We start from the raw sequence: 22,720 nt of genomic DNA, 5'->3' as shown, positions 1-22,720 counted from the left end.
GACTCCCAACACCTCTTCCCACCTGGAACAACTCCCAACAACTCGTTCCCCTCTTGGAACCCTGACCACCTCTCTCACCCTCTCAGGAACCTACACTCTGCCCCAGACCCTCAGACCCCCTGACCCTTCCCTCCCCATTCACTATACCCAATCTGCCTGCTCCCCTCCCGTCCCCATCCTTAGACCCCCTGAACCCTCCCCCCCCACCATCTAAATCTTGCCCTCTCCCAACTCTGGGAAACCACTAACGACACTCCCCAAACCCCTCCTCGGAAACCACATCAACACATACACTCAATCCCCTATTTAACCCCCCCACCTCCACCTTCCCCTGGGCTCCTCCAACCCACTCCCCCCACCAAGACACTGCATCGCTACCTTCCCATGGGCCCCCCAACCCACCTTACCCCCTGAGGTCTCCAACTCACTCTACAACTCCAATATCCCCGGGGCCCCACAACGCACCCACTCCACACCCCTCAGGACCCCACACAACCTCCTGTGCACAACTATCTTCCCTGGGGCCCCACAAACCCTCAGATCACACACACACACTCTCCCATTCCCCAAAAACATTCCCCACCTCAGGATCCCAGACAACCCACAATGCACCCCATACCCCTCAGAACCCACTCTGCACCCCAAGCACATCCCAGACCTCTCAGGAACCCAGACAACTCACCCTGCACCCCCAATCACACCCCACACCCCTCAGAATCCCACACAACCCACTCTGCACCCCCAATCACATCCAAGACCCCTCAGGACCTCAGACAACAAACTCTGCACCCCTATTTACACCACACACCCCTTAGTACCCCACACAACCCACTCTGCACCCCCAAACACACCCCACAGCTCTCAGAATCCCCACATAACCCACTCTGCACCCCCAAACACACCCCACAGCTCTCAGAATCCCCACATAGCCCACTCTGCACCCCCAAACACACCCCACAGACACCCTCAGGACCCCAGAGAACCCACTCTACACCCCTAGACCCCTCAGGACCCACTCTGCACCCCTAATCACACTCCACACCCCTCAGGATCCAACACAACCCACTCTGTACTCCCAATCACACTCCAGACCCCACAGGACCTCACACAACTCACTCTGCACCCCCAATCACACCCCAGAGCCCTCAGGATCCAACAGAACCCACTCTGTAACCCCAATCACATCCCAGACCCCTCAGGATCCAACACAACCCACTCTGCAACCCCAATTACACTCCAGACCCCCCTCAGGACCCCACACAACTCACTCGACACCCCCAATCACACTCCAGAGCCCACACAACTCACTCTGCACCCCCAATCACACTCCAGACCCCCCTCAGGACCCCACACAACCCACTCTGTACCCCCAATCACATCCCAGACCCCTCAGGATCCAACACAACTCACTCTGTACCCCCAATCACATCCCAGACCTCTCAGGACCCCACACAACCCACTCTGTACCCCCAATCACATCCCAGACCCCTCAGGATCCAACACAACCCACTCTGCAACCCCAATCACACTCCAGACCCCCCTCAGGATCCCACACAACCCACTCTGTACCCCCAATCACATCCCAGACCCCTCAGGATCCAACAGAACCCACTCTGTACCCCCAATCACATCCCAGACCCCTCAGGATCCAACACAACCCACTCTGCAACCCCAATCACACTCCAGACCCCCCTCAGGACCCCACACAACCCACTCTGTACCCCCAATCACATCCCAGACCCCTCAGGATCCAACACAACCCACTCTGTACCCCCAATTACACTCCAGACCCCCCTCAGGACCCCACACAACTCACTCGACACCCCCAATCACACTCCAGAGCCCACACAACTCACTCTGCACCCCCAATCACACTCCAGACCCCCCTCAGGACCCCACACAACCCACTCTGTACCCCCAATCACATCCCAGACCCCTCAGGATCCAACACAACTCACTCTGTACCCCCAATCACATCCCAGACCTCTCAGGACCCCACACAACCCACTCTGTACCCCCAATCACATCCCAGACCCCTCAGGATCCAACACAACCCACTCTGCAACCCCAATCACACTCCAGACCCCCCTCAGGATCCCACACAACCCACTCTGTACCCCCAATCACATCCCAGACCCCTCAGGATCCAACACAACCCACTCTGTACCCCCAATCACATCCCAGACCCCTCAGGATCCAACACAACCCACTCTGTACCCCCAATTACATCCCAGACCCCTCAGGATCCAACACAACTCACTCTGCAACCCCAATCACACTCCAGACCCCCCTCAGGACCCCACACAACCCACTCTGTACCCCCAATCACATCCCAGACCCCTCAGGATCCAACACAACCCACTCTGTACCCCCAATCACATCCCAGACCTCTCAGGACCCCACACAACCCACTCTGTACCCCCAATCACATCCCAGACCCCTCAGGATCCAACACAACCCACTCTGCAACCCCAATCACACTCCAGACCCCCCTCAGGATCCCACACAACCCACTCTGTACCCCCAATCACATCCCAGACCCCTCAGGATCCAACACAACCCACTCTGTACCCCCAATCACATCCCAGACCCCTCAGGATCCAACACAACCCACTCTGTACCCCCAATTACATCCCAGACCCCTCAGGATCCAACACAACTCACTCTGTACCCCCAATCACACTCCAGAGCCCACACAACCCACTCTGTACCCCCAATTACACTCCAGATCCCCCTCAGGATCCAACACAACCCACTCTGTACCCCCAATTACATCCCAGACCCCTCAGGATCCAACACAACCCACTCTGTACCCCCAATTACACTCCAGATCCCCCTCAGGATCCAACACAACCCACTCTGTACCCCCAATCACATCCCAGACCCCTCAGGATCCAACACAACCCACTCTGTACCCCCAATTACACTCCAGACCCCCCTCAGGACCCCACACAACCCACTCTGTACCCCCAATCACATCCCAGACCCCTCAGGATCCAACACAACCCACTCTGTACCCCCAATTACACTCCAGATCCCCCTCAGGATCCAACACAACCCACTCTGCAACCCCTTCTCCTGTCAGGACCACCCCACACACACGCACTCTCTCTCTATAACCCCGACCTCCCTCCCCCCTCACGGCTGAATCCGACCCCGACCTCCCTCCCTCTCGCCCCCGCCGGGCCGTCCGGACTCACCTCCGACCCGGTACATGTTGGCCGCCATCGCCACCGTCGCCGCCGCCGCCCGGGGCTCGCTCGCCCTCCGCTGCTCCCGGGCTCCGCTGGGAGGGGCCTCGGGGCCCCCCTCGCCTTCCCTTCCCTCCTGCCTCCTCTTCCTCCTCAAACTGAATCAAACACCCCGCCGGGTCCTCCCTCCCTCTCTCTCTCCCCTCCCCGGAGCCGGACCGAGCGAGGGCTCCGGGCTCCCGGCGCCCCGCCGCCGCTGAACGAGCGCTGCTGACCCGGGAGCGGGGTTGTGTGTGGGGGGAGAAAGAGAGAGAGTGTGTGAGTGTGAGTGTGAACGCGGGCACGGGGGCGCGCGGGGGCCGGGGTGGTCGGGGGCGCGCACACCCCTCCGTCCCTGTCACACGCCGGGCGCGAGCACGCGCAGGGAGGGAGCGCGGCCACCGGTTATCCTCTCCCTTCCCCCCCCCCGGGGTGAATGGACAGAGTCACGTGCCGGGGGCGGGAGGCAGTTATCGGACGTTCACGCGGGAAAGGGGCCGGTGGTCGCGCGGGGAGTGGGGGGGACCGTTGGCCGACGACACGGGACAGGACAGGACACGACACGCGCGAGCGTTGGGTTCAGGTTGAGGGGGGGGAGGGGAATGTCGGTCACCGGCGCGCGCGGGGGGTCCGCCGACCGTTGAACTGTTGACCGTTGGCGTGCACGCGCGCGTGGCGGGAAGTCCCGGCGGTGGAATTCGCGGACGCGCGCTCCTCACGGTTGGCTCTCGCCTCGCCTCGCCGCGGCTGCTTATTTGGGCTTTAACTCCCCTCACCCCGTCCACCCGGCCTTTCGTCACGCCCGGCTGTTCCGGGAAGCCGGCGTGCCAGGGGTTAAACTCCCCTCCCCCCCTTCCCTCACACTCACACCGGCGGAGGTCATGACCCGGAGCACGTGGTTTGCATGGGGGGATTAACCCCTTCAGCCCCGGCGCGCAGGCGGCTCCATCACTGTGTGCGACACCTCCCTCTCCCCCACCCTCCTCCACCTTCCGATCCCCCCTCCACTCCCCTCCCCCACCCCCGATACCCCCTCCTCCACCCTCTGATCCCCTCCCCCACCCTCACCCTCTGATCCCTCTCCCCTCCCCCACCCTCTGATCCCCCTCCACTCCCTCCCCCACCCTCACACTCCGTTCTCCCCTCCCCACCCTCCGATACCCCCTCCCCTTCCCTCCCCTCCACCACCCTCTGATCCCCCTCCACTCCCTCCCCCACCCTCACACTCTGTTCTCCCCTCCCCACCCTCCGATACCCCCTCCCCTCCACCACCCTCTGATTCCCTCTCCTCTCTCTCACCCTCCAATACCCCCTCCCTCCCCACCTTCACCCTCCGATACCCCATCCACTCCCCTCCCCCTCTCTCAGACCCTCCAGTACTCTTCCCCTCCCCCACTATCCAATACACCGCTCCCCTCCTCCACTCTCTGATTCCCTCTCCTCTCTCTCACCCTCCAATACCCCCTCCCTCCCCACCTTCACCCTCCGATACCCCATCCACTCCCCTCCCCCTCTCTCAGACCCTCCAGTACTCTTCCCCTCCCCCACTATCCAATACACCGCTCCCCTCCTCCACTCTCTGCTACTCTCCTGTCTTACCGTCTACTCTCCTCCCCCATATGTCCACCACTGCCTCCCTCCCCCTCCACCTTCACTCCCATCCCCTTCCCCCTCTTCCCCTCACTCTCCCTTCTCCATTCTGCTCCCTGCCTTCCTCCTCTACCCTCCTACTCCTTTCCCCTCTCCTTCCCCCTCCTCCCCATCCCCTACTCCCTCTCCTCCCCTATCCCCTCCTACTCCTTCCCCCTCTTCCCTTCACTCTCCCTCCTCCATTCTGCTCCCTGCCTTCCTCCTCTACCCCCTACTCCTTTCCCCTCCCCTCCCCCTACTCCCCCTCCTTCTCCCCATCCCCTCCTACTCCTTCCCCCTTCTTTCCCATCTTCCCCTCCCCTCCCTCTTCCTACTTCCCCCTCCTCCCTCCCCATCCTCCTGCCACTCCTCCTCAGCCCCTACTCCTCCCCTCCCTTCCCCTCCACCTCTCCCGCACTTCGTCACCCTTCCCTCCCCTCCCCTCCCTCATAGCCCCTCGCCTACCTCCCTTTCCCCTATTGCCCTACCTTCTTCACCACTCATCCCCTACTCTTCCCTCACTCTCCATCCCCCTGACTCCTACCCCCTCCATTCCTCCCCTCCCCTCCTCTTCCCCCTCATCTCCTACTCGTTCCTCCCTCCTCTCGAATCTTCTCCCTACTCCTCTCCTTCAATCCCCCGCCCACTCCTTCCTTCCTTCCCCTCCTACTCGCCCACTCCTCCAACCTCCTTTTCGCCCTCTCCCCTCTCCACTTCCCCTCCCCTTCTCCAGTCTTCCTCTTCCCCCTCCAACTTGACCCCACTCCCTCCCTTTCCCCCTCCTTACTCCTTCCCCTGCCCTCCCCCCTACTCCTCCACCTCCACCCCCTCCCCCTGTGTTACAGAGACAAGGAGGGGCGTAGTTGCCAGAGAGGTCTACTGAGACCACTACAGAGTGACTCACCACGGACTAGATGGGCTGAAGGGCCTGTTTCTGCACTGTACTTTTCTATGACTCTGTCCTTCCACTCTCAGGGATGAGATCTGTTGAGTTTCTGTTGCTCTGGGTTTTTACGGGATGGGACCACTGGTTGCATGCCAGCCCCTCCTCGATTCACAGCCAGGCTCGGGACCCTCTGTGCTCGAGTTGTATGTTCAGGGTCCTTTATGAATTATTTTTGCTTCCCATTCTTCTTGGTAGGCTTGGAGTAGCCTTGGGTGAGTAAATGCGTTGCGTTCTGTCGACAGCGCAGACTGATGGCGAGGACCGTAGAACATAGAGCAGTACAGGCCCTTCGGCCCGCAATGTTGTGCTGACCCTTTAACCTACCCCCAGATCAATCTAACCCTTCCCTCCCACATAACCCTCCATTTTTCTATCATCCACAGGCCTATCTAAGTAAATGTCCCAAATGTATCTGCCTCTACCACCACCTCCGGCAGCACATTCCACACACCCACCACTCTCTGTAAAAGACATCCCCCCTCCCTGATAATTTCCTCCAATCACCTTAACATGATATTGCCTTGTAGTGTGTATATACACACACACACATAGACAAACATACATAAAAGCTATAAGAAAGTAAAAGATGAATTATGAGGGTGGACTAGCCAATAATATAAAGCAGGGTTCTAAAAGTTTTTTCAGTTATATAAAAAGTAAAAGGGGGGGGAGTGAGAGTTGATATTGGACCACTGGAAAATGATGCTGGTGAGGTAATAATGGGGGACATAGAAATGACAGATGAATTTAATGGGTACTTTGCATCAGTCTTCATTGTGGAAGAGTGTCAAGGCAAACTCAAAGGTCTGAAGGTGGATAAGTCACCTGGACCAGATGGACTACATCCCAGAGTCCTGAGAGAGGTTGCTGAAGAGATAACGGATGCATTGGTCATGATCTTTCAAAAATCACTTGATTTTAGCATGGTCCTGGAGGATTGGAAGATTGCAAATGTAACTCCACTCTTTAAGAAGGGAGAAAGGCAAAAGGGAGGAATTTTTAGGCCAGTTAGCCTGACCTCAGCGGTTGGAAAGGTGTTGGGAGTTTATTATTAAGGATAAAGTTTCAGGATACTTGGAGACTAATGGTAAAATACATCAAAGTCAGCATGGTTTCTGTCAAGGGAAATCTTGCTGGACAAATCTGTCAGAGTTCTTCGATGAAGTGACAGCAGGGTGGACAAAGGACAGGCAGTGGATGTCATTTAGTTGGATTTTCAGAAGGCATTTGATAAGGTGCTGTGACAGGAAAGATACAGGCAGGAGGCAGTAAGTGGGAATAAAAAGGGCTTTTTCTGGTTGGCTGCCGGTGACTAGTGTTTCTAGGGGTCAGTATTGGGGCCGCTACTTTTCACATCGTTTGTCAGTGATTTAGAAAATGGAATTGATGGCTTTGTGGCAAAGTTTGCGGATGGTACAAAGATAGGTGGAAGGGAGGTAGTGCTGAGGAAGCAATGTGATTGCAGCAGGACTTGGATAAATTGGAAGAATGGGCAAAAAAGTGGCAGATGGAATAGTGTTGGGAAATGTACGATGATGCATTTTGGTAAAAGGAACAAAAGTGCAGACTGTTTTCTAAAGGGGAAGAGAAGGTTCAAATATCAGAGGTGCAGAGGGACTTGGGAGTCCTCGTGCAAGACTCCCAGAAGGTTAATTTACAGGTTGAGTCTGTGGTAAAGAAGACAAATGCAATGTTGGCATTTATTTCAAAAGGAATCGAATATAAAAGCAAGGAGATAATGCTGAGCCTTTATAAGACACTAGTCAGGCCGCACCTGGAGTATTGTCAACAGCTTTGGGCCCTGTATCTCAGAAAGGATGTGTTGTCATTGGAGATAGTCTAGGGGAGGTTCATGAGGATGATTTTGGGAATGAAGGGGTTAACATACGAGGAGCATTTGGCAGCTTTGTGCCTGTACTCACTGGAATTTAGAAGAATGCGGGGGGGGGGGATCTAATTGAAACTTACTGAATGTTGAAAGGACTAGATAGGGTGGATGTTGAGGGGGTGTTTCCTATGGTGGGGGTATCCAGAACTAGAGGGCACAGCCTCAAAACTGAGGGGCAACCTTTCAGAACAGAGGTTTTTTTTAGCCAGGGAGTAGTAAATCTGTGGCATGCTCTTCCACAGACTGTAGTGGAGCCCAACTCAGTGCATGTATTTAAGGCGGAAGTTGCTAGTTTCCGGATCGGTCAGGGCATCAAAGGATAAGGCGAGAAGGCAGGTGTATGGGGTTGAGTGGGATCCAGGATCAGCCATGATGGAATGGCAGAGCAGACTCGATGGGCTGAATGGCCTAATTCTGCTCCTACATCTTATGGTGTTATACAGCGCCTTGAAGCAGGGTTGGTGTGATGCGCAGTATTGGATTTACATCACGCATGCTGCTTAGTGTCGAGGCAGAAAAGTTCCACTTTAGTCTCATCCTACCACAAGACCATCTTCCACATCTTTACATTGTCTAAGTGAGGCTTTTGCAAAGTCTTCACGTGCAAGGAAATCCCTTTTTTATTGAGCGGTACAGGTGGCATAAGTCGAACACCATCCCTGTGGTGGAGGTCGCACCCCGCAATGGGGATGTTTTTCAGCAGCAGGGACCGGAAATCTGGTCCGGGATTGATGGGAAGATCGGTGCTGTGAAACACAAAGAGATCCTGGAGAAAAACCTGCTCGCCTCTGCCAGAGATTGAAACTGGGGAGGAAGTTCCTTTCACAGCAGGGCAACCACCCAAAGCACCATGGAGCGGCTTCAAATGAAAACCAATGTCCTTGAGCGGCCCAGTGAGAGTCCCGACCTTTAACCCGATCGAACGTCTCCGGCAAGACCTCAAGATTGCTGTCCACCGCCGTCCTCCCAACTAACCTGGAAGAATTTTTTGCGGGGAGGAATGGGCAAATCTTGCTCCATCACATTGTGCGAAGCTGATAGAGACTTATCCAAAAAGGCTGCTGGCAGTACTAGCTGAGTGAGGTGGTTCAACTAAGTACAAGGGGAGGAATACATTTTACATTTTTCTGGCAAATAAATATAATCTCATCTTAAAGAGCAAGGGCAGATTTGATGGAGGTGTACAAAATTATGAGGGTTTCAGATAGGGTAAATGCAAGTAGGCTTTTTCTACTGAGATCGGGTGGGACCACAACCAGAGGTCATGGGTTAAGGGTGAAAGATAAAAAAAGTTTAAGGGGAACACGGGGAAACTTTTTCACTCAAGAAGGTGGTGGGTGAGAATGTGGATCGAAGTGGTGCATGTGAGCTTCTTCTACATTGAAGAGAAGTTTGGATGGGTACGTGGATGGGAGGGGAATGGAGGGCTGTGGTGCTGGAGCAGGTCAATGGTTCAGCCAGGACTAGATGGGCTGAAGGGCCCATTCCTGTGCTGTACTAGTCTCTTTAGTGGTCCTGTGGTAAGGAATGTCTCAAGCAAAGCACACGCAGTCCTCACATGAACTTTAAGCAGAATAACCAAAAACATGATTTACAAGCTACTGCTGAGCCAAATATTGTTAAAGTCAGATTTATTTAAAATTTTAAAAACCGAAAACGAAAAAAAATACATATTCTGTGCAGTTTACAATCATTTAGTCTCTGTGTACTGTGCTCTGTTCCTTGTGACACGTCAGGGTCCTAATTCCCATATATAAAAAAATACCTCCCAGAACAAAGCACTTTAATTAAAACATAAATGACAACCTGGTAAGAATCAGGACTTTTCTTTTGTTAGACAACAACAAAAAAGACGTCGAGGAATGTTTTGCAGTGTGGCGGACTGCTTCCTGATACTCCGGAGGACAGCCAGTCGCCCTGGGTCTTCAGGGTCCGGGGTGGTTTAGGGGGAAATCGGGTCAGTTCCTGAGCAACACACACTCACAATGGTGGAGGAATTCAGCAGGTCAGGCAGCATCGATGAGCAGTCACCGTTTAGGGCTGAGACCCCTCATGGGGACTGGAAAGGAAGGGGGTGGAAAAGGGGAAGTGGCTCGGTTGAATGGTTGGGGGCACCTGGCCGACCACCCACCAGTCCTGTTAGTTAGATGTTAATAGGCCTGGGGCTCTGTGTAAACTCTCTGCAGCCACCACAGCTGGCACGCTGCCCAGGCTGGGCCCTGCCTGGTCATTTCTAAGTGCCCCGCCAGGCTGACCCATACACACACATGCAGCTGTCCAGCTGTCTTCGAGCCCCAGGACACGGGGGGGGGGTGTTATTGCCAGAGAGGGCTTCCCTAACCCTTTCAAGCAGAGAACAAGAAAAGAGTGAGAGGGTTGGAGAGCAGCAGGAAGCCCTGCATGGGCAAAGCCAAGTACTGCAGACAATTGAAATCCATCCTGCCCCTGATGTTGCCAGTCGGGGTGCCAGAGGCAGGAGGGAGTTGGGCGGGTGAGAGTGGGGCAGGCAAAAGGGCACAAGGTGAAAGAGAAGGGGGGGAGCGGAGAGGGAAGGTCGAGATTAGATACAGACAGCAGGGCAGTCACACCCCACCCTACTGACTCCCCCCCCCACCACCCAGCCTGAGCCCCTCAGGCGTTGCTGCCTGTGGCGATATCCAGCGAGGAGGCAGAGGCAGAAGAGATGGACGTGCTGCGCTCCAGGCCGCCGTTCAGCACCCGCCATTGCATCACCGTCGTGTCCTTGCCACCCGTCGAGATGAGGTGGGTGTCGTTGTGGGTGAAGCACACGTTGGTGACGTGGCTGCCGTGGCCGCTGTACACATGGCTGGGAGCCTACGGAGAGAACGAGGCCGGGCGTGAGACATTCCCACCAGATGGCGCAGGGGAACAGACCCCTCGACTCTACTCGTCCCACACCAAGCTCAAAGTTCTAGTTTGTTGTCATGTGCACAGCTGTAACGTAAAACTTACTCACAGCAGCACCAGATACATGATGTTCACAACAAAAACATCAATTAAACAAAAAGGCAAAAACTTCTGCAGATGCTGGAAATCCAGAGCAACACAGACAAAATACAGGAGGAACTCTGCAGGCCTACGGAGAAGATTCAGTGGTTGATATTTTGGACTGAGACCTTCGATGACTTCAAAGGTTTCTGAGGTTTCGAGGTCCATTTACTAACACAGTATACAACCTGAAAATCATCCTCTTCACAGACATCCACAAAGCAAAAATCCCCATGAAACGATACAAGCGTCAAAACTGCGAAGACTCCCTGCCCCCTCACTTTGCAAAATCAGCAGGAGAAGCATCGACACCCCCCCCCCAGCGCCAACAGAAGCACCAAAGGGTCCATTGAACCCCACCCACACCAGTAGAGGTATCAAAGAGTCCATTGATCCATAGTCCATCAAACCAGCACTTCAGTATCTCTCTCTCCAGTGAGGGAGAGAGGTCGCTCCTGCAACGAGAACGGTGACCAGCAAGAGCGGAGACTTTCCTCTGGCATTTTGTATGTGTCACTCATAAATTAAACAGTTTGCTTTGCAAGAAAACACAGACAGAACAGAACTAATTCCTTCGTAGTGCAAAGGCATCAAAGTGGGCATAGCGCTGCTAATTAGTGATGCTTGGCCCAAGAACGGAATGGTTGACGGGAGCATCTTGGAGCCCCCAAACACAATGTTTGGACAATTTAAGCACCAGGGCGAATTGGAAAGGTCAGCATTAGGCTGAATCAAGGCGGCAGGGTCCAGACCCCCCCGAGCATATGGAAGCAACTGAAACCATTGATCTGAGGGCAGTTTAGGTACTGGGCCAGACTGAAAAGGTCAGGATGCTGGGGTTCAGCTCGTTGAACTAAGGGTCTATGGACAGGCTCTCTTTGTGGACTTCAGATCAGAACGCTATTTGCTTGCGTTTATTGTTTGCACGATTTGTTCTTTTTCCTGCACATTGGGGTGTTTGATGGTCTTTTTTTTAATGGGTTCTTTGGGTTTCTTTGTTTTGTGGCCGCCTGTAAGGAGACAAATCTCAAGGTTGTATACTGTATACAAACTTTGATAATAAATGTACTTTGAACTTTAAAGTAGCTTCTCCTGAACCTGGAGGTATGCCATTCTAGGCTTCTGTATAGCGGCCTTGAGAAGATATTAGTCCTGTTTGTCTGTGTTTGGCCCAAATCCTTCCATCGTGAAAGGTGGAAACGGGTAAGGCCGGCCAACAGGGCTGTGGTGAAGCTGTTTAGGCCAATCTCCTGTACGGTGGGGTACAGAAACTTCGAAGAACTCCAATTATTCCATCAACTCTGGTCAATGGAAACAGGAGGTCACCAATGGCCACTGGTCCACTGAGAGTGGGAGCTGAGGGCCCAATAAGAAGAAAACTGTTATGCTATCATAAATACTAACTGGGGAATCTCGATTAGGAGATTCCAAGGCCATTCATTTTCTAAGAGTGTCCTTGGTATAATTATCCCTTGGTGCGTTTGCATTCCTTGCAAGGGATATAGACTTTATGATTTAAAACTCAGAATTTCAATCTAATGAGTACAGAATGGATCACTGAACGTTTCCAAAACGTAGTTACATTGCAGGAAGGTGCAATGATAATAGGATTTCTCGGGGCTTTCTCTCTGGAGCTTCGGAGGATGAGAGGTGACTTGACAAGAGGTGTACAAGCTGATTGACACAAACAGAGTGGACAGCCTGAGACTTTTTCCTAGGATGGCAGGATTAAAATGCTGTATGAGCCATTTCCGCATTGAGAGTTTAATGTGATCAGAGGAAAGTATAGTGTGTGTGTGTGTGTGTGGGGGGGGGGGAATGCCAGGTTTAAGAGGTTTTTTTACACAGAGAGTGGTGGGTGTGCGGAATGCCCTGCCGGGGGTGGTAGTAGAGGCGGATACATAGGGGCATTTAAGAGGCTCAGGCACATGGATGATAGAACCATGGAGGGCTGTGTGGGAGGGAAGGGTTAGATTGATCTAGGAGCGGATTAAAAAGCCAAAACACACCAGTTATTTTCATAACCAAACAAACTTGCGCGGCAACTTTCGGAGATGAGTGGATGTGTACCCTGACGCCTGCTCAGCACTGCGCCCTGCAGGCCCAGAGCGGTAACTGCAGGTAGCGAGTGGACGCTGCTCGGCACCGCTCCCTGCTGGCAGGGGCGGAAACTGCAGCCACGTGGATGCTGCAAACCTTCCCCGGCGGGGTAACAAAATCAGACGGCATTTGTGTAAAAGACAGAGGATGGTGAGAATTCAACTAGGAGGTGAGTATAAAAGGAGGGAAGAAGTTATACTTACACAGATTGGACATACGAGGTGAATAATTCTTTGTTCAGGATTAATAAGCAGGCTACGGATATTTGTCAGGAAGCGGTGTTTGCATGAGATGCAAAGGAAACATCTTCCTGTCTCCAGTCTCCACGCTTCATCTCAGCAGGTGGCGGTAACGCACCTTATGTTGGTCTGCCTACCGCCTTTAAACTGCACGACAAGGAGAAACCGACCCAGGCTGCCGCTTGGGTCCGGTTTCCATATGCCGCCGCAGGTCGGAAAATCACTCAATACGGTAACCCAGGGAAAGAGGGACAGTGGTTGAGGGAGGAAGAGAGTGTGGGGGGGAGAGAGGGAGGTAGAAACAGTGGGGGAGAGGAAGAAAGATAGTGTGGGCAGGGAGGGAGCTAGAGACAGTGGGGGAGAGTGAGATGATCGTTTATATGTTGGGGTGTTCGTAACTTGAGGACGGCCTGTGTGCTTAGCCAAATCTGACTGTTAAAGCCACAATCCAGAGAGGGATGCTGGAGGAACACAGGGGTTCAGGTCTCCGCCCAGCAAGACGGAGCCTTTTTCCCCAGGGGAGGGGTCTAGACCCATGGGGCACAGGTTTAAAGTCGGAGGGGAGGGATTTCAAGATGTGAGGGGGTTTGGCTTTTCACACGGAGAGTGGCAGAGGCAGTACGATTACAACAGAACCACACCAAACCATCCCAGGTCAGCAGAGGCTCCGGACCGTCCCGCGCCAGCAGGGGTTCCAGACCGTCCTGCGCCAGCGGGTTCCAGACCGTCCCGCGCCAACAGAGGCTCCGGACCGTCCTGCGCCAGCGGGTTCCAGACCGTCCCGCGCCAGCAGAGGCTCCGGACCGTCCCGCGCCAGCGGGTTCCAGACCGTCCTGCGCCAGCGGGTTCCAGACCGTCCCGCGCCATCAGGTTCCAGACCGTCCCGCGCCAGCAGGTTCCAGACCGTTCCACCCCAGCAGGTTCCGGACCGTTCCACCCCAGCAGAGGTTCCGGACCGTCCCGCGCCAGCAGAGGTTCCGGACCGTCCCGCGCCAGCAGACCAGCAGGTTCAGAAACAGCTACTTCCCTTCAACTATTCGATTTTCGAACCAGTTCCCCACCCATCTGAGACACTTATCAGGATCACTTCATACGCAGGGCCCTTAGCATTGCCAATGATCCCTGCCATCCGTCCCACAATCTCTTTGACCCCCCCCCCCCCCGGCCGCCGCCACCATCAGGCAGGAGCTAGTGTAGCATTAGGACAAGGACTGTTAGAACGGGAAATAGCTTCTTCCTCCAGGACTAGAGATACTGAACTTCCCGCCACCACCCAGGTCTCATCGTGTATGAAGCACCAGTAGTGTTATACTGTTTACTTTATAACTGGTGTCATAGATCAACCAGGAGGATGATTGTGGTAGGGTTTGGAGGCTCGCGCGCCTCAATGACCCGGAGAGCCACGTTGGCTGGAGTCAGGGCTTTGTGCTTTGGTAGAGTCACCCACACCAAACAGGGTCAGAGGGCAGAGGTCGGACTAAGAGTGGTCCACCGGTCCTCCAGGTTCGGGGCCGACAACCCTGACTGGTCAAACAAAGACAGCAATGAAGAATTCTACTACATCTGAGTGGCCGTGGAGAGAGAAGGAGGACGTCCTTTGCTGCCCTAAACGCCAGCGGTATTATGGGTCATAAGTACATCTTATGATAAATGTCAATCTTCAGCAATAAAATTTATCATTTGTTCACTCATGAGTGGTAATGTAGGTGCTTGCGGGTTCGATGTACCGTGAGGGTGGACCTTGGTCTGGAGGAACACCGTTTCATCTGCTGGCAGTAAACCTGGACTGGAAGTTGAGCTCAGCGTAGCCACGCTGTGACCACTTTGCACTGGGATTAGAATCGGTTTAATGTCGTCACGTGTACCGACGGGCAGTGAGGAGCCTGTCTCGTTCATACGCAGCGCACCACCATGGAACAAGGTAAAACCGTAACAGAGTGCGGAACCAAGTGCTGAGAAGGTGCCGCGCAGGCAGACGGTCAAGTGGAAAATCAGTACAAAGCAACACACACACAACACGCCCAAGGGACTCGGCAGGCCAGACAGCATCTACGGAAAAGAGTAAACGGTCGACATTTCGGGCCGAGAGCCTTTCGTGTGCTTTGCTTGGATTTCCAGCATCTGCAGGTTTTTCTCTTGTTTGTGAGGTGATCGTAACAGCGTAGATTGCGAGGCCAAGATCAGGTAGAATGGGCTTTGTTTCGTTCTCGTAAGGTGCGCGTGTGTGTTTTTTTAATGTCTGCTTTCCTTCTCGGTGTCGTGTCCCGGACGATCTGTGTCCGACGCTGCTGGGAGTTAAGTTTCTCATCGCGCCTGAGCGCAGGTGAACGTGTGCGGTCAGCGACAAACTCGACTTGCCAATATTTCAGAGAAAACTGGGGCAGGGTATGTGGTTTAGGGGGAGACAAAGTGAATGCGAGCAAATGGGGATTAGCGGAATGGTCAGCATGGCCAAGATGGGCCGAAGGGCCAGCTTCTGTATTGTACCGTTTTCTCCTCACCACCACCCCCCACCCTCCACCCCACCAACTCTCTCCAATCTGTCTGCAGTCTCTCAGACTGGGAGATAAAACACACATGGATACACACACATGGATAGACAGAAAGACACACATTTAGACAGACAGACACACGGACTGACAGACACACACAGATAAACACACATACAGACACACAGAGATGGACAGACACACAGACTAATAGACACGTAGACACACATATAGACGCGCGCGCGCACACACACACACACATAGACAGACAGACATAGACACCATATAGACAGACACACACATATATAGACACAGACAGACACACAGACTGATAGGCACAGACACACATATAGACAGATGCACAGATAGACAGATACACACACACACACACACACACACACACAGATAGACAGACAGACATATACACCATATAGACAGACACACACATATATAGACACAGACAGACACACAGACTGATAGACACAGACACACATATAGACAGACGCACAGACAGATACACACACACACACACACACACAAACACACACACACCCAGACTCTCAGAGGTAAACACAAAATAATCTGCAGATGCTGGGGTCAAAGCAAGGCCGGGCAGCATCCGTGGAAACGATCAGTCAACGTTTCAGGAAGGGTCTCGGCCCGAAACGTCAACTGTTCGTTTCCATGGATTCTGCCCGACCTGCTGAGTTCCTCCAACGTGTTGTGAGTGTTGACCCTCAGCGGGGTGACTAAAGTTACTGGATATGGATCAGCGATGGGGGGGGGGGTGGAGGACGATGGAGCCATCGACACGGTGACACAACGCGCCCCCCACATCACTGTGAGTCACTGACCTTGACTTTGGAGCACGGGTACTGGAGACGGGGCAGTGGGAGGGGGTGGGGGGAGAATATAACTGAGTCAAGGACACGACGCCCCTCCTTCACTGACCTTGGCCTTGGAGCATGGGTACTGGAGACGGGACAGTGGGAGGGGGTGGGGGGAGAATATAACTGAGTCAAGGACACGATGCCCCTCCCTCACTGACCTTGGCCTTGGAGCACGGGTACTGGAAGAGGTGAACCTTGCAGAAATCGTCGGCCACGGCCACCAGCCGCTCGTTGTGGGAGCGGCACAAGGCGTTGATGTCCGTCCCGTCAGAGCCGTCCGGCCAGACCCCTGCAACGAGACACACGAGGGGCGAGCTCGGTTCGTTATCGGCGCACACACCAAGGTACGTTGCAAGGCAGTGTTCATTTCTGTGCACAAGTTCAGCACGTTGAAAAGATACCGACTGCAGAACAAAGTGTTGTGCAGCTACAAAGAAGGCACGACAGCAGCTACCTTTCACTGGGAGTTTGAGGAGGTTCGGTTTCTCACCAAGGACACTCGGAAGCTTCTACAGATGTACTGTGGAGAACATTCTGACAGGGTATGCAGGGGCCACTGCACAGGATTGGAATCAACTGCAGAGAGTTGTAGACGCAGACAGCTCCATCGTGGACAAAATTCTCCCCAGCGTCCAGGACATCTTCAAAAGGCCATATACCTCAATCCATCATTAACAACCCCCATCTCTCCTCATTGCTGCCATCAGGGAGGAGGTACAGGGGCCTGAAGACACACACTCAACAACTCAGGAACAGCTTCTTCCCCTCTGCCGTCAGATTCCTGAATGGACATTGAACCCGTGAACACGACCTCACTACTTCTTTATTTTGCTCCTTGAAGATGTCCTGGATTTTTACACATAACCTGTAATAAATTATTTAAACGAACAAGGATGCTTAATCAGCCAATATATACACAAGATGACTGAATTATTGTTGAAATATTACACAACAGCTCGATTCAGACAACTTTGTACAATTGATTTTTTTTGAACCTGGGTCAGATATATCAGCGGCATATGTTGTGAAGATAGAAAATGATCTGCGAGTTACAGGTAAAGTCTGTCCCGAGCCTTGTGGTCCATCAGGTCGGTGTTTATGCCGGTTTCCGTGGCGTGAAGCGACTGAGAGTACAAGGCTCTCCCCCCCCCCCCCCCCCGCCGAATAGGATGCCAGTCTATCTCTATCTCGAGGTTAACCCCCAGCACTTGCCGGTACCCATTTTCAGCTGGGGGGACTGGAGCCGTGTGTGGTTAAGTGCCTCGCTCAAGGACACAACATGCTGCCTCGGCTGGGGCTCGAACTCACGACCTTCAGATCACTAGCCCGATGCCTTAACCACATGGCCTCGTGCCACCACTGTGAATTACAGTAAATATATATTTAATTAAATAAGTAGAAACAAAAAATACTGAGGTAGTGTCCAAGGGTTCAATGTCCATTCAGAAATCGGATGGCGGAGGGGAAGAAGCTGTTCCTGAATCGCTGAGTGTGTGTCTTCAGGCTCCTATACCTCCTCCCTGATGGTAGCAATGAGAAGAGGGCATGTCCTGGGTGATGGGGGTCCTAAATGATGGACATCGCCTTTCTGAGGCATCGCTCCTTGAAGATGTACACCATACCTTATACTTTATTGTCGCCAAACAATTGATACTAGAATGTACAATCATCATAGTGATATTTGATTCTGCGTTTCCCGCTCCCTGGATTACAAATTTTAGATATCAAAAATATAAAAAATAGTAAAAATTAGTAAATATTAAGACGTTATCATAAATATTATATATATTTAAATATTAAGTATTTAATATTTTAAATATTATCGTACTTTGATAATAAATTCACTTTGAAATCCGGCAGTGATCTGCACGAGTCCCGTCCCTGCCCGCCTCCTGTGGCCCACCCAGCCTGACCACTCACCCCACGGAGCCCCCCTTACCGAAGACGTGGAAGCCCAGGACGCAGGTGTACGAGACCCACTCCAGGTCCTTGCACTCGTAACGGTTCCTGATGAGTTTACAGCCCGCTGCGATGTCCCCTGTAACACAGAGGGTCCAGGGTCAGACAGACACACACAGAGATGCACAAACAGACAGACAGAGAGAGACAGACAGACAGACACAGACACACACACACACACACACACACACACACACACAAAGTCTCCCCTCTTACACTGAGCACATGTGGAGCGGAGAGGGGAACTGCATAACGGGAGGAGCAGTGAGGAGGGAGCTCCTCGCTGTAGGAGAGGCAGGAGGAGGGAGTGCCTCACTGAGGGGGAGGCAGTGAAGAGGGAGCTGCTCACTGTAGGAGAGGCAGGAGGAGGGATTGCCTCACTGAGGGACAGGCAGTGAGGAGGGAGCTCCTCACTGTAGGAGAGGCAGTGAAGAGGGAGCTGCTCACTGTAGGAGAGGCAGGAGGAGAAAGTGACTCGCTGTAGGAGAGGCAGGAGGAGGGAGAACCTCATTCAATCTAGGGTTTTTTTTTCTGTTTCATGGGTGTCTGCAAAGAGTAAGAATTTCAGGCTGTATACTGTATACATTCTCGGATATTAAATTGAACCATTGACAAGCGGGAGGGCTGGAGAGAGGCTCCTCAGGGTCCTGGGGTGATGGCAATACATCGTCCTCTCCACAGGCCACTCTCAGCTGTGGAATCTTGCTGTGCACAACTTCTCTGCCCCGTTACAAAATCCTGCATCAGCTTGGGGAAACCTCGAGATGCAATAAAACATCGAATAGTACAGCACAAGAACAAGCCCTCTGGCCCGTCGTGTTGCTCTGAACTAATTTAACCAGTATTTACACAGCTAACTAAAGTAAATCCTTCTGAAGACATGCCTGTAGCTTGACCCCAGTGCGGGCTGGGAGAGAGCGTTCCATGCACTGGAGCAGTGACTGGGCAGTTCCAGTCCCCATCTGCCCACCCAGTCATTCACCAGAACAGGCCCTTCGGCCCGCATTGCTGTGCCTGACCAATCAAGAATCTGCCATCCTCTGCTTTAAGTATACCCATCAACGTGGCCTCCACAGCCGTCTGTGGCAAGGAATTCCACAGATTTTCTACTCTGCGTAGAGAAATCCCTCCTCATCTCTGTTCTAAAGGCACAGCCTTGTAAACTGAGGCTGTGCCCTCTGGTCCTAGACTCCCCCACTATAGGAAACATCCTCTCCACGTCCACTCTATCTGTGTCCTCTGGTCCTAGACTCCCCCACTATAGGAAACATCCTCTCCACGTTCACTCTATCTGTGTCCTCTGGTCCTAGACTCCCCCACTATAGGAAACATCCTCTCCACGTCCACTCTATCTGTGTCCTCTGGTCCTAGACTCCCCCACTATAGGAAACATCCTCTCCACATCCACTCTATCTAGGCTTTCAATATTCGAGGCCCTCAGGCACACGAGTGTGAAGGGAACGGAGGGATATGGACATTGTGTCCAGAGAAGGGATTTGGAATCAGGTTTATTATCGCTGATATATGTTGTGAAATTTGTTGTTTTTGCAGCAACAGTACAATGCAAAGACATAAAATTAGTTTTGTTGGGTGTCTAATTACCAGATTAACACACACAAAATTCTGGAGGACCTCAGCAGATCAGGCAGCCTCTTTGTAAACAGTTGATGTTTCAGGCCGAGACCCTTCATGGGGATTATTTCACCCAGCGTCTGCAGAACCTCGTGTTTATAATTAGCAGTTTGGAGATTAGTCTCGGATTAGCTTTATTTGTCACGTGCACATCGCCACGCTCAGGGACTTGAGTCGTCGGCGTCAAATCAAATGAGCAAGGATTGTGCAGGGGGGCAGCCCGCAAATTTCTGGTGCCGATGTAGCACGCCCGCAACTTGCTGACCCTCACCCGTACATCTTCGCAACGTACCAGAGGAACCGGGGGTCACGTACGAACTCCTTACAAACAGTGGCGGGAATTGAACCTGGATCGCTGGTGCTAGGAGGCATTTATGCTAAAAGATGCACCATCGGGCCAACCAGAGGGCAGCCTGCCTCAGAAGGACGCGCATTCAGAACAGAAATGCGGAGGAATACCTTGAGGCCGGAGGGTGGTGAATCTGTGGAACTCACCGCCACAGACGGCTGTGGAGGCCAAGACATTTGGGTAGGTATTAAGCAGAGGTTGATTAGTCAGGGTGTCCAACCATCTCGATGGGCCAAATGGCCTAAGTCTGTTTTGCAGTAGATCATATGGTTTTATGTGCAGGCAGAAAGGGTTTAGTTTGATTTTAAATCACGGCACAGAGACAATGGGCTCTGTCCCACACTGTCTGAAACCAACCAACACCGACCAAGATGCTGTAACGCTGAGATAGAGTGGATGTGGAGAGGATGTTTCCTGTAGTGAGGGAGTCTAGGACCAGAGGACACAGATAGAGTGGATGTGGAGAGGATGTTTCCTATAGTGGGGGAGTCTAGGACCAGAGGGCACAGATAGAGTGGATGTGGAGAGGATGTTTCCTATAGTGTGGGAGTCTAGGACAAGAGGACACAGATAGAGTGGATGTGGAGAGGATGTTTCCTGTAGTGGGAGAGTCTGGGACCAGAGGGCACAGATAGAGTGGACGTGCAGAGGATGTTTCCTATAGTGGGGGAGTCTAGGACCAGAGAACACAGCCTCAGTTTACAAGGACGTTCCTTTAGAACAGGGATGATCAGAAATTTCTTTAGCGAGAGGGTGGTGAATCTGTGGAATTCGTTGCCACAGACGGCTGTGGAGGCTGAGTCATTGGGTATATTTAAAGCAGAGGTTGGTAGATTCTTGATCAGGACGTCAAAGGTTACGGGGAGAAGGCAGGAGAATGGTTGAGAGGGATAATCAATCAGCCATGATGGAATGGCAGAGCAGACTTGATGGGCCAAATGGCCTTATGCTGTTCCTGTGTTCAATGGTCTTGTGGCCCAGTGTATCTGCCTCCACCACTCTCTGTGTAACAAAATCTTACCCCTCACATCCCCTTTGAACCAACCCCCTCTCACCTCTGGTGTTAGACTGGGGTAAAAGATGCTGTCTCTGCTCTATCTGTGTCTCTCATAATCTTATAACCCTTTACCAGATCTCTCCTCAGCCTCTGCCACTCCAGTGTAAACAACCTGTTTGTCCACTTCTGCACCCTCTCCAAAGCCTCCACATGCTTCCTGTAATGGGATGACTAGAACTGAATGCAGTGCTACAGACACAGCCTCCCTGCCTGTCCCACACCCAAAGGCCCTTCGCCCTCACCGCAGCTCCCATTGGCCCCCCCACCCCACCCCAGTACGCAGGCACTCACAGTAGAGGATCTCGTAGTCTCCGGAGTTCGACATGATGAATCGGCTGTCCTGCGACCAGTCAAGGTGAGTGATGAAGCTGGAATGGCCCTGGGAGACAGAGGGGGAGAGAGAGAGACAGACACAGTTACAAATGGGGGCACTGGTGGCATCCTGCAGTTACCGCCCCAAGCCTGTAGGGAGCAGTACTGAGCAGACACCATTGGCGAGGTTCCCCTTGGTACCTGCAGTTACCACCCCGTGCCTGTAGGGAGCAGTACTGAGCAGACACCATTGGCGAGGTTCCCCTTGGTACCTGCAGTTACCACCCCATGCCTGTAGGGAGCAGTACTGAGCAGACACCATTGGCGTGGTTCCCCTTGGTACCTGCAGTTACCGCCCCGTGCCTGTAGGGAGCAGTACTGAGCAGACACCATTGGCGAGGTTCCCCTTGGTACCTGCAGTTACCACCCTGTGCCTGTAGGGAGCAGTACTGAGCAGACACCATTGGCGCAGTTCCCCTTGGTACCTGCAGTTACCACCCCGTGCCTGTAGGGAGCAGTACTGAGCAGATCTTGAGGTCCACGTCCCTCGATCCCTCAGGTACCGCACAAGTTGAAAGGGTGGTTAAGTATGGTGTTGGCCTTCAGTCGCTGGGGGACTGAGTTCAAGAGCCGCGAGGTAATGCAGAAGCTATAAAACTCGAGTCAGACCACGCTTGGAGTATTGTGTTCCATTCTGATCACCTCATAGGTTCCTTAAGGTCGTTATGGCCAGGGAAGGTAGAGGGGATAAGGTCCCGCTACCTATTAAATGCCCCCTATGGCGTGCACCTCAAAGCGCCTCTGACAACCCAGTCCAGCTCCTGGCCTTCACGTGTGGCTTAGCTACTAAGCCCAGCGGAACCGTTTCTAGCCAGGAGAAGGGGCAAAGACAAGTTACTGGCACCTTAAAGCCAGTCGTTTCGGGCAGACGGGGCTCGTCAGCCGTGGTTGGCAGCTCACCTAGGAGAAAGAAATCTCTGATCTCCGCTAC

The 22,720-nt window shown here is 53.1% G+C and overlaps 2 protein-coding genes across 4 annotated transcripts in view; both read right to left on the bottom strand.

Annotated features, from left to right (window-relative positions):
- The window catches only part of mta2 (metastasis associated 1 family, member 2), a 106,761-nt gene extending 102,705 nt beyond the window's left edge, over positions 1 to 4,056 (bottom strand). For 2 of the 3 annotated variants that reach the window (XM_072245939.1, XM_072245940.1), the window contains exon 1: positions 3,201 to 4,055. In XM_072245939.1, the coding sequence (XP_072102040.1) occupies positions 3,201 to 3,228 (28 nt within the window). In that variant the 5' untranslated portion in view covers positions 3,229 to 4,055. Of the gene's footprint in view, positions 1 to 3,200 lie in introns of all 3 variants that reach the window. The other variant, XM_072245941.1, reaches the window with a different exon arrangement.
- Positions 4,057 to 10,247: 6,191 nt separating this feature from the next.
- Positions 10,248 to 22,720, bottom strand: part of LOC140188920 (echinoderm microtubule-associated protein-like 3) — an 89,846-nt gene continuing 77,373 nt past the window's right edge. Inside the window, exons 24-27 of the mRNA XM_072245572.1 lie at positions 21,709 to 21,796; positions 18,360 to 18,458; positions 16,579 to 16,709; positions 10,248 to 10,528 (exon numbers count right to left, since the gene is read on the bottom strand). Coding sequence (XP_072101673.1) covers positions 10,325 to 10,528; positions 16,579 to 16,709; positions 18,360 to 18,458; positions 21,709 to 21,796 — 522 coding nt within the window. The 3' untranslated portion in view covers positions 10,248 to 10,324. The remainder of the gene's footprint in view (positions 10,529 to 16,578; positions 16,710 to 18,359; positions 18,459 to 21,708; positions 21,797 to 22,720) is intronic.

This window comes from Mobula birostris, chromosome 28 (genome assembly GCF_030028105.1).
Source record: "Mobula birostris isolate sMobBir1 chromosome 28, sMobBir1.hap1, whole genome shotgun sequence".
In the NCBI taxonomy this organism is placed as follows: Eukaryota; Metazoa; Chordata; class Chondrichthyes; order Myliobatiformes; family Myliobatidae; genus Mobula; species Mobula birostris.
Note: the sequence above shows the minus strand (reverse complement) of the source record. Positions and strands in the feature narration are given on the sequence as shown.